Raw genomic sequence first — 17,969 nt, forward strand, 5'->3', positions numbered from 1 at the left:
CCTTGACTATTTTTAAAAAATCTCTCTGTAAAGTCAGTTTCCATTTAAACTTGGTTAAGCTTCTGATGTGATTTTCATTGTATAGAATGTTCGCAAGTTGTTCTCAAGTCTCTCCTCTCATGTGTGCTCTTTATTCTTTTTTATTTTTGTACAATTAAAGGCATGTAAGACAAAATGACCAATAAGTACCCTGTTTTGTTTTATCTGCATTATGTCTGTGCAGCACATGGGTACCTGGTGGTCTTTGAGGTCATAAGAAGGCATCAGATTCCATAGAACTACATTTCCATGGGTTTGTTAGCTAGCTGCCATGTAGGTGCTGGAAATCGAAAATGGCTCTTCTGGAAGAAAACAAGTCCCCCCCCCCTCTGTTTTTTGAGACAGGGTTTCTCTGTTCTACTGAGCCATCTCTCCAGCCTCAAGTGCTCCTGTTTTTTACAGTACATGCTATATCTGGTCTGTCAATAAATATAAACAATGTATAAAGTGGCCAGTGAAATTCTTTTCACATTTCTGCTGTTCTAATTTATTTTTTCAAGCTTTGTACATGTATATAGTGTATGTTGAACCTATTTTACCTCATATCCCCATCCTCAAGTGAGCCTTGAACTTGTGTAGCCGAGGCTGGCTTTGAACTCCCGATCTTCCTCCCTATACCTCCTATGATCTAGGGTTACAGATATGTATCTTTGCTTCACAACATCATGTCTCTTTATGTACTAGCCATGTGGAACTTTCTGAAGTTCTTTGAGCACTAAACTATTTCCTGTGTATCCCTTTAACCCTGGCATGTTGGTGCATTGATGACTTCTCCCCTTGCATCTCCTGGATCACATGTCAATGTCTGTAACAGCATCTGGAATGCTCCTTGCTGTCTGTTTATAGGAAGGAGTTGATGGGCTGAAGTGAGTGTGGAGATAGGTTCAAAAGCATCTCTATGGCAACAGGCCTGCAGTGACCCAGGCCTTTGCTTGTCACTTACCTTTTTTTTAAGATTTATTTTTATTTTATGTGTCTAGGTATTTTGCCTATATGTGTGTCTGTGTACCACATGCATGCAGTGCCCTTGGAGACCAGAAGAGGGCTTTTCTTTCTGGAACTGGACTTACAGACATTTTTGAGCTGTCATATGTTGGTGCTGAGAACCTGCAAGAGCAATGAGTGTTCCTAACTTCTGAGCCACCTCTCCAAAACACTTCTACCTTTTTTGAGCACCTGCTCAGTTTCATTTTGTGTCTTCTAGCCTGCTCTCTGCCATAGCACTGGTGCCAGCCCCTGCTGCTCCTTTTCTCTTGGAGATTAGCAGTTCCACCTCAGATTAGGAGGTCACCCTCAGATTGGCCAACCTCAGGTTGCCATGTGGCCAAGGCCATGTTTTGGTTGTGAAATCTTGAGAGGCAGGAATATGAAATCTCAGCTCAAGGAGACTTCCCCTTGAGCTGGGGTATTGTTAGACATGCTCTGAGAGACTCAAGGTCTTTGAAACAGCTCTGCAACCCAATAGGTGCCTTGGTTCAAGAATAGCCGTGACAGATGGTGTATTTGTCTTCTGAGAGCTGGTCCTCATCTGCCGTCCAGTTGCTTCTTGCTCACCTCTGGACCGTAGGTTGCTCCATTAGTTTTGACTGCTATCACTCACTACTCTTCCAGGAACTATTCTGGGTGCTAAGGGGGGATCACAGGGAACTAAGCAGGAAGTCTTCCTCTCTTGAGGTCTTCATTCTTAGAGACTTCAGGAAACAGTTGAACACAGAATGTCACTAGATACAAAACATGCTCATGTGTTTCTCCTAATAGGAATTTGCCTTGGGATGCAACTGGCAGTGATTGAGTTTGCAAGAAACTGCCTGAATTTGGAAGGTAAGTCTAAGGTTTACTAAGCACTGTTTATTTAAAACAAGAACACGTGTCAGCAATATTGGTAAATCACTAAATGTCTTTGTCTTTAGATGCTAATTCTACAGAATTAGAGCCAGACACTCCAGTTCCATTGGTAAGTGGCTTGTAGATCTTTCTGGGTCCAGTCATTGTCATTCTGTTTCATTTCTTGCCTAGCTCCGTAACAGGTAATTACTGTCTTCTCCTAACAGTGCCAGAACTTTAAACATTATATATGAATGTATTATTTCCTATTGTTTTTGCTTCCAACTGCTTTGTTCTCACTAGTCTATCTTGCCAGCTGTGCCTTGAAGAAACACAGCTCTGCCTGACTTGCCTTTGCAGCAGCTTTCAAGCTTAATGTTTAGGAAAGGAATAAATTGACTGTGACACCAATTTATAAGAGCTAATATAAATAAATGAGCTGTCCTTTCTCTAGTCTTGTCCCCAGTCTGCCTATTTTCACATTGGTGGCCATCTATTCTTCTAAAACATGGCAACTGCTAGTCCTCTCCTGCCAGTTCCTTTCCCCTCAGGATACTCACTCAGTCATGGGGCTAGAGAGATGACTCACTGGCTGAGAGTGCTCGCAGCTTTTCCAGAGGATCCAAGTTTGGTTCCCAGTACCCACATTAGGCAGCTCATGACCACCCATAGCTCCAGTTCTAGGGACCTGACACTGTCTTTTTGCCCTTGTTGGCATCTGTGTATGTGTGCACACAAATAATAAAGAAATGGTTGTGTTGTTGTTTCTTTGAGACAGGGTGTCATTCTGTAGTCTTGTCTGTCCTTGAATTTAGAGATCCACCTGCCTCTGTCTTTCAAGTGCTGGGATTAAAAGCAGGTGCCACCATGCCTGACTATAAATATATTTTTTTTAAAAGTCAGGATCCTTTGCCAAGCCGGAAGTGCTCACATTTCATCACTTGCTGATTTATTCATTTGTTTCATGCCATTTCAATTTCTCCCACACTTAGGGGTTGCAGTGTGGACAGTCTGAAGTAGTATTTTTCAGTTTTCTCGTGGAGATTCCCTATACCTTATATGTCCCTCTTATGACCTTCCTCCTGGAGCCTTAACAAACCCAATGAAGAATTGAACCACTTGTTCTAGAAAGGCTTTATTTTTGTGCCTTTGAGTTCTTGCCACACTCATTAGTAATTCTTCTTTCATGCTTGTCCATGGCCTTTGGCTTGCCTGGTCATCAGTTGCCTGTCTGTGTATATTTAGCTACATGCTTGCTGCCAAGCATCCTTATCTAATAATCGGCAGCCTTCATATAATGGTTATACTCTCCTTGGTTGGTTTTTCACTTTTACTTGTGTGTGTGTGTGTGTGTGTGTGTGTTTGTGTGTGTGTGTGTGTGTATGTATGTATCATATGGACTGTTTGCAGTTATCAGTTTTCTTCTGCTATGTGTTCTGGGGAATGAACTCAGCTTGTTAGGCTTGTGTGGCACAAGTCATCTTATAGGCCTTCTTTTGTTTTAGATGTGGTCTCACCATAATCTAGGCTTACCTAGAACTCATTGTGTAGCCCAGCCTGGCCCCCATACTCACAGCAATTCTATAACCCTAATCTCTCAAGTGTTGGGGTCACAGGTAGTAACTGCTATGCCTGTTTCTCTCTGTGGTTTTTAAAGAATTTATTTATTTTGTGTGTATTTTTACACTCTCGAGCACATATGTGTGGATTCACGTGCCACAACATATGTGTGGAGGTCAGAGAACAACTTGCAGGAGTTGGTTCTTCTGTGTAGATCCTAGGGATCAAACTCAGGCTGTCAAGCTTGGGACTAGTGTCCTTACCTGCTGAGCCATTTGCCAATCATTATTACTATTAACATCTTACAGATTTTGGCCATTTGAAGCTCTCATTCAATGTGCTTTAGCGTTTTTACAGATCTGTGTAACTGTCATGTCATGGCAGTCAATTTTGGATCACTTTATTTCTTAAAAAAATTCCAAGGCTTGGAATGTAGTTTAGTTGGTAGAGTGTTTTTCAGTATATACAAAACCCTGAGTTCCATCCCCAGCACTGTATAACTGGGACATATTTTTATTTGTTATATGTGAGGTGCTAGATGTCATTAGTCCTGTACTCAATTATGACACTAAAATTTCCTCTAGATATTACCAAATGGTGGGAGGGTGGTTAGAACTGTCTCCACTAAGAATCATTGACTCTGGGCTCGAATGATGGCTCAGCAATTAAGAATGTGTACTGCAGATGGGCATGGTGGCGCACACCTTTAATCCTAGCACTTAGAGGCAAAGGCAGGCGATCTCTGTGAGTTGAGGCTAGCATGCTCTACACAGTGAGTTCCAGAACAGCGAGGACTACACAGAGATACCCTGTTAAGAACATGTGTACCGCTCTTGCAGAGGGCCTGAGTTTTGAATTTCAGCACTCATAGTATGCAGCTCACAGCCGTCTGTAACTCCAACTCCAGGGTATCCAGTGCCTCTGACCTGCACTTGTGTACATATCTACACACAGATGCGTAATTAAAGATAAAGTAGTCATTGGCTTAGAGAAATCTAGTTCTATTATTATTATTATTATTATTATTATTATTATTTTGTTTTTTCGAGACAGAGTTTCTCTGTGGCTTTGGAGCCTGTCCTGGAACTAGCTCTTGTAGACCAGACTGGTCTCGAACTCACAGAGATCCGCCTGCCTCTGCCCCACCGAGTGCTGGGATTAAAGGCTTGCGCCACCGCCGCCCGGCTCTATTATTATTTTTTATACTAGTTACTTTTCTCATCCTCATGACATAATTAATATTCCATCTTAACAGCTTAAGGGAGGAGTGTTTGTTTTTTAAATTGAGATGGGCTATCAAGGAACCCTGTGATAACTTAGACTTCTGATTCTTTGCTGTTACCTCCCAATTTCTGGGATTCCAGGTATATACTATCACTTCTGGTTTATGTAGTGTTGGGGATGGAATCCCAGGACTTTGTGAATGCTAGGGACGCACTCAACCAACTTAACTACCTCATGAGCCTTGAATGGTGTAGCGGCGGTCGGAGGAGTTTGGAAATAACCAAAAATAGTCCTTTTTAGAATAAATCAGTTTTAATAAAAGGAGAATAAGGGAACTTACAGAGCCAAGGGTCCAGCGAAGCAGAGGGTAACGCGGGGGGGGGGGGGGGGGGCAAAAAACAGGGTCGTCCTTCCGGGACCCGGTCTTTTAAAGGTACCTTTCTCCCCTGGGGCAGCCACACCCCTGAACGCAGCGATTGGGCCAGCTGCCCCAACAGAATGGTTTTATTCGCCTCACAGTTTGAGGAGATATAGGCCATCAGAATAGAGAAGGCATAGTGGTGGGACTGCTTCCTGTCCACATTGGTGGGAACATGAGGAACATGCTGTAGGCAGACACCAAGTGTAGAGCAAAGCTGGCCTATTAACCTTCATCCATTCCTAAACAGCCCAACATTTATCTGCCAACTAAGCCCCTCATCCAAAAGCTTCCTCAGCTTCCCTAAGCAGCACTACAGCTGGGGAGTAAGTGTTTGAACACAGGGCCCTGGAGGGTGCACTTCATACTTGTATAACAACACTCCTCTACCTTCCCGTATAGCAACTATTTGTTATTTTTTTTCTTGATTTATTCCATTGAAAAAAATGACATTTTATTTGAGTGCATGTGTGTGTATGTGTCTAGACACATATGCCACAGTTTGCATATAGTGCTGGCAACAACTTTTGTGGGATTTGGCTCTCTACTTCTACCATATAGGTCTTGTAGAGGTCTTGGGGTAGAACTCTGATCATTAGCTGGGTGACAAGTATCCCTATCCACTGGGCCATCTTGTCAGCCCCATTTTCCCATTTTTAAAAAATATCAATAGGGCCTGGAGAGATGACTTTGCAGTTATGAGCACATGTTCTTGCAAAGGATCTGGGGTCAGGTCCCAGCACTCACATGGCAGTTCATAATCATCTATAACTCTAGTTCTAGGGAATTTGACGCTCTCTTCTGGCCTCTGTGGGTACTGCATGACCATGGTACACTTACAAACATGCAGACAAAACACTTATACATATATACATACATATATATATATATATATATACCTTGAAATTAATTAAAAATAGAAACAAATGTGTATGTCCATCTGTAACTTATCCCCTTTTTAGTTACATCATAGCATATTCTTCTCATTTATTTTCTGATTTGCTTTTTCTCACCCCATGGAAGGGTAAAGAAATATTCATGCCTTTTTATAGCTTTCAGTTCAAACCATAATGAACCGTCACTTCCCAGCCAGATGGTACTTTTAAGCCTTATGCTCAGAAGGCCTCATATCAGCAAAGAGTTCCTTAGGAGGCTTTAATAGAAATGTATTTCCTGAGTAATAGCTATAGTGGCTCTGCCAGGAAAATGATGGGTTTTCTTTTTCAGGAGATACATTGGGATAGGAAGGGCTTTTACCAGTAGGTGCCGCTATTAGACAGCTTGTCGAGGTTCGGTCCTTGATGCCTACGCTTGCTCTGTATGTGTGTTCGAAGAAAAATTGATACACAGGACAAAGTTAAATCTGCAGAGAAGGTGTAAAAGGACTTCATTCGCCTTATTTTGTGTTACTTCTCTTCCAAAGAAGCAACTACATTCATTTTTTGGCTGTTGTTATTAGTTCAGGGACACATGCATGCATATGTGTGACAGTGTGTGTGTGTGTGTGTGTGTGTGTGTGTGAGAGAGAGAGAGAGAGAGAGAGAGAGAGAGAGAGAGAGAGAGAGAGAGAGAGAGAGAGAGAGAGGGAAACTATACATGTATGAATGTGTGGATGAATGTATAGACTTTTGGAGGGGGAGGCAGTGCAATGAATGGGAATTCAAGGCACCATGAATACTAGCTTAGTGTCCTATCCTACCACTGGGCCACACCCACAGCCACTTTAGCTAGCATGCTTGAGACACTGTCCCCACCTTACACTGATTACCTATTGTGTAAGAACCTTTTACAGCTTGCCTAGCTGTGTGCACTATGGGCATGACAGTATTTATTGCATTTATGGTATTGTGTTTATAGTCTTGTATTTAGGTTTTACTCTTTGTTAACCTTAAATCACTCTCCATTTTGACCTCCACGTACAATATGTTCTTTACCCACACATAAGCACATCTGTGGGATGAATCCATAGAAGGGAAACTGCTAAGTCAGAGGATGTGTGCATTTTACATTTCAGTGCCTCCTATACACATAAGTGAGATGAAAACAATAAAACCTAATTGCTATTGAATGTCTTTATGTGCTGAGATCACTTTGCTGGAGAAAAATAGCCTTAAGAGCCAGCAGTTGTGCTGATGGCTGAAAGTCTTATTAAAGAAAAAGACTAAGGGGAATGGAATCATAAGGCAGCCAACACCACAATGCCTGAGGAGTGACTTTACTGGGGCAGATAGCAATTACTTAGTAGGCATGGTCGTTCCTTCTCTTCTAGCTAAAGAAAGTAAACATGTTGGAAACCAGGAGACTCTTTTAGGATATGTCTACTGCTAAAATCTGTTTCATTTCTTTAGTTGTCATTACCCCTGCCCTTTTTTTGGCATTCAAGGTAAGTATTATGGTTGCTGATAAAGTCAATGGAGACACTGTTATTCAGAACAGGCTCTTAACAGGCACACATAAAAAGAGAAATAGGTTTTTCTCCAAGAGTTACAGTAGATGCTGCATCCAAGAGTACCCACAAGAGAAAGCAAAATTTTGTTATTTTATGCCATTTCTCTGACTTATCCAAAGACCTAATAGAATGCTCTGGAGTGTTGCAGAATACTTCTGGATCTGCAGCAACTCTGGCCTTTTTTTCTGCTTTAAAGTTGTGTCAGCTGCTTTTAGAGGAGACTTATCAGGGACATATCTGACTTATGTTCTAACTCTGTATTAGTCTAAGGGAATAGGTGTCAGACAGTTCCCTGGTAGGCAGGTAGACAGGCTTTAGGTAGATAAATGTACTTTTCACTTAGATATTTAAGATGGCCAAGTTCTTGATTCTTCTCCCTCCTAGATAGGGACTTGGTAGGCTTTTTGGAGGACTCCCAAATCTCATGGGAGAGGTTGGAGCTTATGTAGTAGGAACCAGTTAGCTTTCTTTTCTTTGGATTATCCAATCCTCCACAATAGTCCAACCCCGCTAATTCTGAGAAAGAAAGGGAACCCCCAATATAAAAGTTTCAGCTTCCATACAAACTCAGATTGTAGATTCCTAATCCCCTCTCCAGCTGAAGACTCTGCTTTTTTAGTTTTTAAGTCATTGGAGAAAAAGAATCTGTTCCTGCAATGTCTCCATGACGACACCACTTGAAATCACATCTGTAGCCCAGCCCTAAGAAGTAGAGGTAGGGGGTAATGAGTTTGGGGCCAACCTGGGCTGTAGAGTGTGTTCTAGGCTATCTTCACTCATATAGTGAGACCTTGCCTCAAAACAAAACAGAAACCAACAAATAAAACCAGAATAAGCAGGGAGATGATTTAGGAGGTAAAAGCACTTGCCACTAAGTGTAATAATCTAAGTTTGATTCCCAGAACACACATGGTGGAAGGAGAGAACAGACTCTTGGAAGGTGTTCTTTGATTTCTATACATGCACTGTGGCAGTGCATACACACCCCAAAACATGTAAAATATATCAAAAAATTGTAAGAAACAAATGAAAAATGTGAATTCATATAAACTACAACACCATGAAAACAGAATACATACGCTGCTTTCAAAACAATCATGGACACTCAGATGGTGGTAGTAGTAAAAGAAAGTAGAAAAGGGGCTGGAGAGATTGTTTAGCAGTTCAGAGTGCTTCCTGCTCTTTCAGAGGACCCAAATTTCATTTCCAGCCCTCACATAAGGCATCTTACAATTGCCTGTTAACTCCATCTCCAGGAGATCCAGCTCCCTCTTCTATCTTCTTTGGGTACCTGCCATGGCATAGATAGAGATGCACGGACATACACATTTTTTTAAAAATTGAAAAGTGGGAGATTAGGAGTCTTTTTCCTTTAAATTATTTCAGTATTTTACGTGTCTGAGTGCCTTGCTTCCATGTATGTTTATATATAATGTGTATGCCTGGTGCCCTGGGAGGCTAAAAGAGGGTATTGGATCCCCTGAAACTGGAGTTATAGATAATTGTGAGCAGCCACGCGGATGCTGGAAACTGAAGCAGGTCCAACTGCTGAAACACTTTTCCAGTCCTAGGTTAGAATTTTACTACTGAACCGCTCATGGGATGGCTAGAAGTATTTTAGCAAGGTGCAAATGGACATCTGAAATTGTAGTATTTGATAATATTCTGATTGGATTTTTTATTATTGTTATGCCTTTATTCCTTTCTGAACTAGGAAGTTTCAGAGTTAAAATTAATTTGACATCTGATTTGTGAATTAGTTACAATTAAAAGCCAATTCTGGTGAAGGCTAATTTATGTTGCCTTTAGTTTGAAGTATTTCCTTTGGCTTGTCTTTCAACAACTTTATATGCTATGCAAATTAAGAGGTTTTTAAAAACAGAAATAAAATTCAAACCAGCCAAACCACAACAAATCCACATAAAGACCCTGTCTCTGTAATCCTAGCACTTGGGAAGTGGAGACAGGAGGATCAGGAGTTTGAGGCCAGCTTGGGCTATATGAGACTGTCTCAAACAAACAAGTAAACAGATACCCAGGCAATTCACTCCAGAGTAACCGCTTAGGCAACTTGTATTACTTGGGCATTTATTTGATTTACTTTTCGAACATTGAAGAAGATGTTCTACTTGACAAAAAATATAGAAGGCCTTTGAGAGTTAGCTTGTGCTTAAAATCATTTTCCTCCAGAAAGGCAGTTATAAAGAATATAACTATAACAGGGGCAGAATGGTGTGTGTGTGTGTGTGTGTGTGTGTGTGTGTATTCTGCCTATGTAATGTGCAGGCACATAGTGGCCAGAGGAAGATGTTGAGTGTCTTGCTCTACCACTCCCTACTCGATTCTCTTGAAACAAGGTATCTCACTGAATCAAGCCAGGCCAGTGGCCAGTCAGTCTCTGATCCTTCTGTCTCTGTCTACACAATACTGGGGTTATAGGCACATATGTGGTAACTCCTGGCTTTTTACATGGGTTCTGGGCTTGAATTTATGTCCTCATGCTTGTGTAACAAGTACTTTTATCCATTGAGCCATCTCCTCAGCTCCATCTTGATTTTAAAGATTTATTTATTTTAAATTACTTTTACATATGTGTATATCTCTGTATGTATGTATGTATGTATGTATGTATGTTTGTATGTTTGTATGCCACATGAGCAGAGCAGAAGAGGGCATTGAATTCCTTAGAGCTGGAGTGACAGGAGGTTGTAGACTGCCCAGTGTGGGTACTGGAAACCAGATGTGGGTCTTTGAAAGGGCAGAAATAGCTCTATTTATTTATTTATTTATTTATTTATTTATTTATTTATTTATTTATTTATTTGAGACAGGGTTTCTCTGTGTAGCCTTGGATGTCCTGGAACTCACTCTGTAGACCAGGTTGGCCTCTAATTCAGAGATCCACCTGCCTCTGCCTTCCCAGTGCTGGGGTTAAAGCTGTGCTCCATCACAACCAGCTAGCCACAGAAATAGCTCTGAACTGCTGAGCCATCTCTGTAGGGAAGATTTACTCTGAATGTGGGCAACACCATTCATTCCATGTGCTGGCATCAGAACTGAATACAAAGTTAAAAGGGACCTGGGAGATGGCTTAGCAGGTAGGTTACTTGTTGCTATGCCTGAGAACCTGAGTTCAGTTCTGGGGACCCACAAAGTGGAAGGAGAGAGCCGACTCCAGCATGTTGTCATCCCCTGACCTCCACATACATACAGTGGTGCTGGAATGCATGTGTGCACACCCACTCGAGTGCACAATGAATAAATAAATAAACAAAATTTTAAAATACTTTTTTGAAGGTTCAGAAGGAAAAGGCAAGCTGAACACCTCTCTCTGCTTTATGTCTGAGCACGCACTGTGACCACCATGTGCCCCATGCTGCCACCAGAGCGTCATTCTCATCATCCTGCCTTCTTCACCTTCCACACACGATAGACTGTGCTCTCAGACCATGAGCCAAAAATAAATGCTTACTCCTTCAGTTGCTTTTGTCAGTATTTTGTCACAGCAACAAGAAGATTAAGGAAAGCACCAATGTCTCCAATCCCTAAGTAGCCTGCAAGTGAAGTTGTGTTGGTAGTTCATTTGTAATGCTGTGTTTAGGACTCTAAAGTGGACAGCTCCAAACGGTTCCCCCCAGAGTATCTCCTCCCACCAACATTCAGTCATTTCTATTTAGAAAAAAAATCAAGTGGTTGAAATACCTGTTTCTAAGGCATTTCCCATTGAGCTCAAGGTACAAAAGGCTGACAAATACATTAGCTTTAAAGCCTTCACGGAGTCAGTCATTTATTGTTAACATTATGGATTACCCTTAAAGCTTACTAATGGGCACTCACTCCAAATTGTACTGGTTCCTTTCAAATAGCAGACTCTGTAAAGGGGTGCGGGTAGGACACAGGAAAGAAAGGTAGGGGCCATCTTGACTGGAAGAAAAATAGTCCTTTTTGAAAAAAGAACATATAAAATTGTATGTATTCAAGATGTACAAAGTAAGTTTTGTTGTATATATACATTATGAGATAATTACTGAAATCATGCTACCTTCTACTGTTCACAAAGTTCAGAGAATATGGTAAAAACATTTGAGACCCGCACTCTAACAAGTTTCAATTAGTCAGTAGTTTGTTTTTTGAGATGGGGATCTCATATATTTTAGGCTGGCCTTGAATTCACTATTCAGCCAAGGATGACCCTGAACTCCTGGTCCTCCTGCCTTCATCTCTCAAGTGCTGAGATTGTAGCTGAGTGTGGCTGTACGTGTATCCAGTTACATGGGGGTGTGTGTGGCAGAGATAGGAGTTTACTTGTGCTGGCTTCCAGTCTAGCTCCAAATTCCGTGACAGATCCTGTCTCAAAGGCATAAAGTGAATGATAGAATAGGGTGCCTGATGTCTTCTTTTAGTGCCTGCATGCTCATGAATGTACACACACACACACACACACACACACACACACACACACACACACCACCCTTACCCTGGTAGAGCCTAGAGCAATGGAATTTTGTGGCTGACAGAGTCCTAACAGTGTTGATCAGAGGGGGAATGTAGATGAACTTTGGTGATGTGAGGATCGGATCAGTATAGGAAGAAAGGTCAAAAAGGGTTTTCACCCCTACTTCCCATTTTTTGAGACAATGTGCCGGCTGTGATTCTGGAACCACCCTTTTGCTTCCACCTCTTGAATGCTGGGATTACAGGTATGAGTCACCATGTCCTACTTCATTTTTTTCCCGTTTTGAAGATTAAACTTGAAACAGTTTTCTCATCTATAGCAGTAATAGAACATATCTGTTCTATGTGTGGCCCCGCTCTTACCTTGCTTGCTGTGCAAGCCTCTACTTTGTGTCTGCCACTCCCTTGCAGAGGGTGCCTACCCCATGTTAAAGCAGGCTTATGTTACTTTATGATTTTCTGGGGGAAGAGTACTGGGCACGGAACCTAGATCACCATGTTTGTGAAGCAAGTGCTCTTCCACTGAGTTCCTAGCTCTAGTTAAGTGTGTGACTCTTGATACCTTATCTTCCTTTCTGATCTTGGATTGGCTACTTAGCATGGTACCCAAGGGCTTCCATGATCTGAAGCCAAGGTGCTCTCTTTATTCCAAATACCTGACTTTTCCCAAAGGACAAGCCACGTGTGTTACTGGAACAGCCTTTTATATTGGTCGTGAAGCGTTTGCCTGGGGGGGTTCGTTCTTTTTTCTCTCTCTCTCTCTCCTTGTATTATTTGTGCATGTGCCACTGTTTGCATATGGAGGCCAGAAGACAACTTCGTGGAGTTGATTCTTGCCTTTATCTTGGCATGGGTTTTGGGGATTGAATCCAAGTTGTTAGGCTTGTGCAGCAAGTACCTTTGCCCACTGAACCATCTCACTGGTTTTCCTGGTTTAAATGCTCACTGCTACCTGTATACTCTGCTCAAGGCATCAGGGCACTAGGTACAAAACCCCAAACCAGTGGAAATGCTGCTTTTCCTGTTCATCCTTTCCTTGATTATCACAGACTTAGGACTTCAGGGGTCTGGAAGTTAGTATCTTTCATAGTTGTTTGCCCATGATAGATGTTTTGTACATTTAGATTAACAAATTCTTATTTTTGGTGATGCTGCGGATTGAACCCATAATTTTGGTCATGACAGGCAAGCACTATATGGTGGACCATGCTCCATCCCCCCTTCCCTTCTTTGAAACAGGGTTCCATGTGTACCACCACCAGGTTGATGTCAAACTTGCTACATATCTGAGAATGATGAACTCCTGGTCCTCCTTTCCCTGCTTCCCAAATGCTAAGATTACAGGCGTGAGTCACTGTGTCTGTTTTCTGCTTTGTATATTTGGAGTTGAAAAAACATGTTCGCTCTTCGACGGGCTAATTGACACCTAGAACATAGGCTAAAGTATAGAACATAGGAGCTATATTGGCCTAGAAAATAAAAGAGTGCAACGACAAGTAAACTCCACACTGTAGACCACTGATGGCTGGCAATTGTGATGGTGCGTGTTAATTTTCAGCTTGGCAGGATCTGGAATCAGGTAGAAGACAATTACCGCAGGCACACCTGCAAGGGATTATTTAGCTGCTGGGTATGTCTGTGAAGGATTATTTAGACTAGGTTAATTGAAGAAGGAAGAACCACTATAAATATGGGTGGTACCTACTGTTCTGCAGGCTGTGGTCCCAGACTGAATAAAAAGGAGAAGGCAAGCTGAGCCCTGGTGTTCATTGCTGCTTCTTGACTGTGGATGAAATGGGAACTGCTGCCCCAAACTCTAGTTTCTAGGATTTCCTTGCAATGATGGACCATACCCTTGAAATGTGACCCTTTCTTTTTCTTTTTTTTGGTTTTTCGAGACAGGGTTTCTCTGCAGCTTTTTTAGAGCCTGTCCTGGACCTAGCTCTTGTAGACCAGGCTGGCCTCGAACTCACAGAGATCCGCCTGCCTCTGCCTCCCGAGTGCTGGGATTAAAGGCGTGCGCCACCACCGCCCGGCAATGTGACCCTTTCTTAAGTTGATTTGTTGGGGTATTTTGTCACAGTGTGAGGAAAAGTAACTAAGACAGAAATGAAGCTATTAAAATCTTAAATACTAGAAGTTCTACTTCAACAGCATTAAAGCCTAATCCAGCTGGGTGTTGTGGCACATGCACTGGGAAGGCAAAGGTGGAAGGGTTTATGCAAAGTTTGAGAGTAGCTGATCTACATAATGAGTTTCGGTACTAAGACTATGTCAGAATCATGACTGATCCTACTTATCCCAGGAACGAAATCTGGTTGAACAAAATAGAGAAACCTCATCTCACCCTAGAGGCTTGGTAGACTGTCTATGGTGTCCACACCTGCTGCTCACACTCTCAGAAACAAACCAGAAAGAGCCGGTACTAACGAAGAAAGGAAAGAATATCTTTTACAAATTAGTAGTCAGTAATAAACTTGATGGTAAAATCATTCAGAGTTCCACTAAAGCCAGCGGCAGGCCTGTGGGTGTGGCTTAGTGGTACAACATGCTTTCCTAGTATGTGAAATGCTCAGAGTTCTATCCTGAGCTTCTGTGCTGCTACAAAATCCTCTGCCATTGCTGTGATAAAACACCATCACCAAAGCCAACCGGGGGGTGGGTTGAGGCTTATTTTACCTCGTTTAGCATCCAGGGACATTAGGTCAGGAACTCAAGGTAGGAACCCGGAGGCAGAAACTAAGGCAGAGGCAGCAGAAGAGAAACATTGCTTACTGGCCTGCTTCCCAAGGCTGGCTCAGTGTACTTTCTTATACACTCCAGGACTACCTGCCCCGGCGTAGCAATGCTCACAATGGTTTGGGCCCTCCCACATCAGTCGCTAATTAAGAAAATGCCCCACAGGCTTGCTTACAGGCTAATCTGGTGGAGACATTTTCTCAATTGGGCTCTCCTGTCCTAAATGACTCTATCTAGCTTGTGTCAAGTTGACATAAAACTAGCCTAAATGACTAGCTGAGTCAAGTTGACATAAAACTAGCCAGTACAGCTACATACCCAGACATGCTGCTCTATTTCCTGGTGGAAGGATTAGAAATTACTTTTTAAAAATTTTATTGTTATTATTACTCTTACTGGTTTTTTTTTGAGACAGGGTTTTGCTTTGTAACTTTTTTTTTTGGTCTTTTGAGACAGGGTTTCTCTGTAGCTTTGGAGCCTGTCCTGGAACTAGCTCTTGTAGACCAGGCTGGCCTTGAACTCACAGAGATCCACCTGCCTCTGCCTCTGCCTCCCGAGTGCTAGGATTAAAGGCGGGTGTCACCACTGTCCGGCTTGCTTAGTAACTTTGACTGTCCTGAAACTTGCTCTGTAGTTCAGGTTGTCCTTGAACTCACAGAGGTCCACTTCTGCCTCCTGAGTGCTGGTGTGTACACTACCACCTCTGGGCTCCTAATCACAGTTTTTTACCCCCTCCCCCAATCACAATTTTCAAGACTTTTCTTCGATGACTTTTTGTCTAGGCTATTTTTTTTTTAAAAAAAACTGTTGTTTGCTTTTTTTAAAATCTATTTTCTTCTGCTGCTTCATTTTTGATCAGTCAATCAATCAACATCCAATCAGTTAGTCTACCTCCATATCTACGTACCTGCTGCGTTTATGTATGTAGGGTCAGTAGTCAGTTCCCTCACTCTACCATATGGATTATTGGGATTGAACCCAGGTCATCAGGCTTGGCTGCAAGTATTTCCACTAGCTTAAGTTTTTGAATACACAGTGCAGGTTTCAGTGATCTGACTATTGGAGAAACTTCCATAATCATAAAAATGACAAGTATATACTCTATTCTCTGATTGTTGGAAGGATGGAGGGCGGAGAGGCTTATTGTGAAAAGCAATAAAATATTATTCTCTTTTAATTGAAGGGTATTGTTTTTAAACATTTACTTATTTTGTGTGTGTGTGCTCGCAGGCATACCCCATGATATAGGTGAAGGTCAGAGGACAACTTGCAGAAGTTAGTTCTCTTTCTACCTTGTAGGTCCTGGGTGGTCAGAATTGAGGCATCAGGCTTAACACCCTTGATCTGAGCAGTCTCATCAGCTCCCTCATTTTTCTTTTATAGTTCAAAAGTCCAAACAAAAGAAGATAGCAAATGAGAAGTGGACTTTTCATCCCTGCCCCCATCTGCCCAGTCCCTCCTAATGTGTAATGCCTTGGTTACTTTTCTCTGTGTTGAAACTAGTACATGACAAGAAGCAGCATTAAGGGAAGAAGGGTATATGTTGCTTTACAGTTTGAGGGGGGTGCATTCCATCATGTCAGGAAGGCATGAATGTGTGAGCAGAAGGTGTGGAAATATGAGTAGAAGACATCTAGTCACATTGCTTTCTCAGGAAGCAGGGAGTGTAAATTTCTAGTGTGTACATCAGGTTTCTTTTGTTTGTTTTGCTTGAGTCAAGGTTTTGCTGTTGCTAGTTGACCTCATCTCTAGAGCCTTCCAACTGCTGGGATTAAAGGTATGTACCACCAGCTGAGATTCTATATTTTAGCACATATCCAAGAAGAACTGAATAGTTTCCCCCCTCTTCCACCAAGTCATAAAGCTCTACTCATTTTGTCCCTGGTGCCATGTGGCCACCCATGCTGTATGTTGTTAACAGATCTTTATCCAAACTTGGGCTTCCAGGGTAAAGACGTTTGCCACTAAACTCCAGAGATGAGCTTGACCCTGTCTAGCCTGTGTCCTCCTACCCTTTCTCTAGAGGCACAGACTAGGTAGGTGTGGGGTCCACTGGTCACCTCAGGGCTACTAGGGATATGACTGCAGCTAACTTGATGAACATACTCAGCTTACACTTGTATGTGTACACACACGTGTATCCACAGACACTACTTTGGAGGTCGAAGACAACCTTGAGTGTTCCTCAGGTTTGTCCACTTATTTTTTGGTGACACAGGGTCTCTCATTAGTCTCTCATTAACTCACCAAGTAGGCTAGTCTGGCTGGCTAGTGAGTCCCAGTAATCTACCTTTCTGCCTCCCCAGCAGGAGTGTTGGAGGAGGGAGCTACTTGGTCCTGTCCGCCTTAGACCTGAAATAATCCCACAGAAACCATATTATTTAAATCACTGCTTGGCTCCTTAGCTCTAGCTTCTTATTGGCTAACTCTTACATATTAATTTAACCCATTTCTATTAATCTGTATATCACCACGAGGTTGTGGCCTACTAGCAAAGTTTCAGCATGTCTATCTCTGGCGATGGTTCCATGGCATTTCTCTGACTCTGCCTTTCTTTCTCCCAGCATACAGTCTAACTTTCCCTTCCTACCTAAGTTCTGTCTTGCTATAGGTCCAAAGCAGTTTCTTTATTCATTAATGGTAATCATAGCACACAGAGGGGATTCCCACATCACCTCCCCCTTTCTGTTTAAATAAAAAGGAAACTTTTAACTTTAACATAGTAAAATTACATATAACAAAACAGGTATCAAATAAGAATTACAGTTACAATATTTATATCTACTTTATCCTTTATCATAACTAAGGAAAACTATGACTATAACTATAAATTCTTCAACTCCATCAAAGACTCCAGAAGGATATAGCATTACCTAAGTAAACAGGAAGTGTATTGTAAGCAATTTCCAAAATTCTAGAATTGACAGAGACATCTCACTGCCCAGACAGTCACCCAAAGTTCTTCCATACTACTGGGGTACCCATCTTCGGCCTACAGGCCAGCAGTATCTAGCAGACTTTTCCATGAAGCAGGAAATTTCAAAGATAGTTCTGCCTATATTGGCAGTTTGTCAGTCACTTTCTTCTTTGTCTGGCAGAATGTCTGGCAGACTCTTTCATGAAGCAGGAACCCCGAAGGACCATCTCACCTTTAGGCAAGTTCAGCAGTCATTTCTTTGTGGGTCCTGCATGTCCAGTTAAGCAGTCCAGGCAAAAGCAGTTTCTTGCCCAAATGGCTAGCAAACTCTATAAGGTGCCTCT

General features: G+C 42.1%; 1 protein-coding gene across 3 annotated transcripts in view; it reads left to right on the forward strand.

Annotated features, from left to right (window-relative positions):
• The window catches only part of Ctps2 (CTP synthase 2), a 124,689-nt gene that overhangs the window by 39,813 nt on the left and 66,907 nt on the right, over nt 1–17,969 (forward strand). For all 3 annotated transcript variants that reach the window (XM_038317259.1, XM_038317258.1, XM_038317260.1), the window contains exons 12-13: nt 1,798–1,860; nt 1,950–1,993. In XM_038317259.1, the coding sequence (XP_038173187.1) occupies nt 1,798–1,860; nt 1,950–1,993 (107 nt within the window). The remainder of the gene's footprint in view (nt 1–1,797; nt 1,861–1,949; nt 1,994–17,969) is intronic.

This window comes from Arvicola amphibius, chromosome X (assembly GCF_903992535.2).
Source record: "Arvicola amphibius chromosome X, mArvAmp1.2, whole genome shotgun sequence".
In the NCBI taxonomy this organism is placed as follows: domain Eukaryota; kingdom Metazoa; phylum Chordata; class Mammalia; order Rodentia; family Cricetidae; genus Arvicola; species Arvicola amphibius.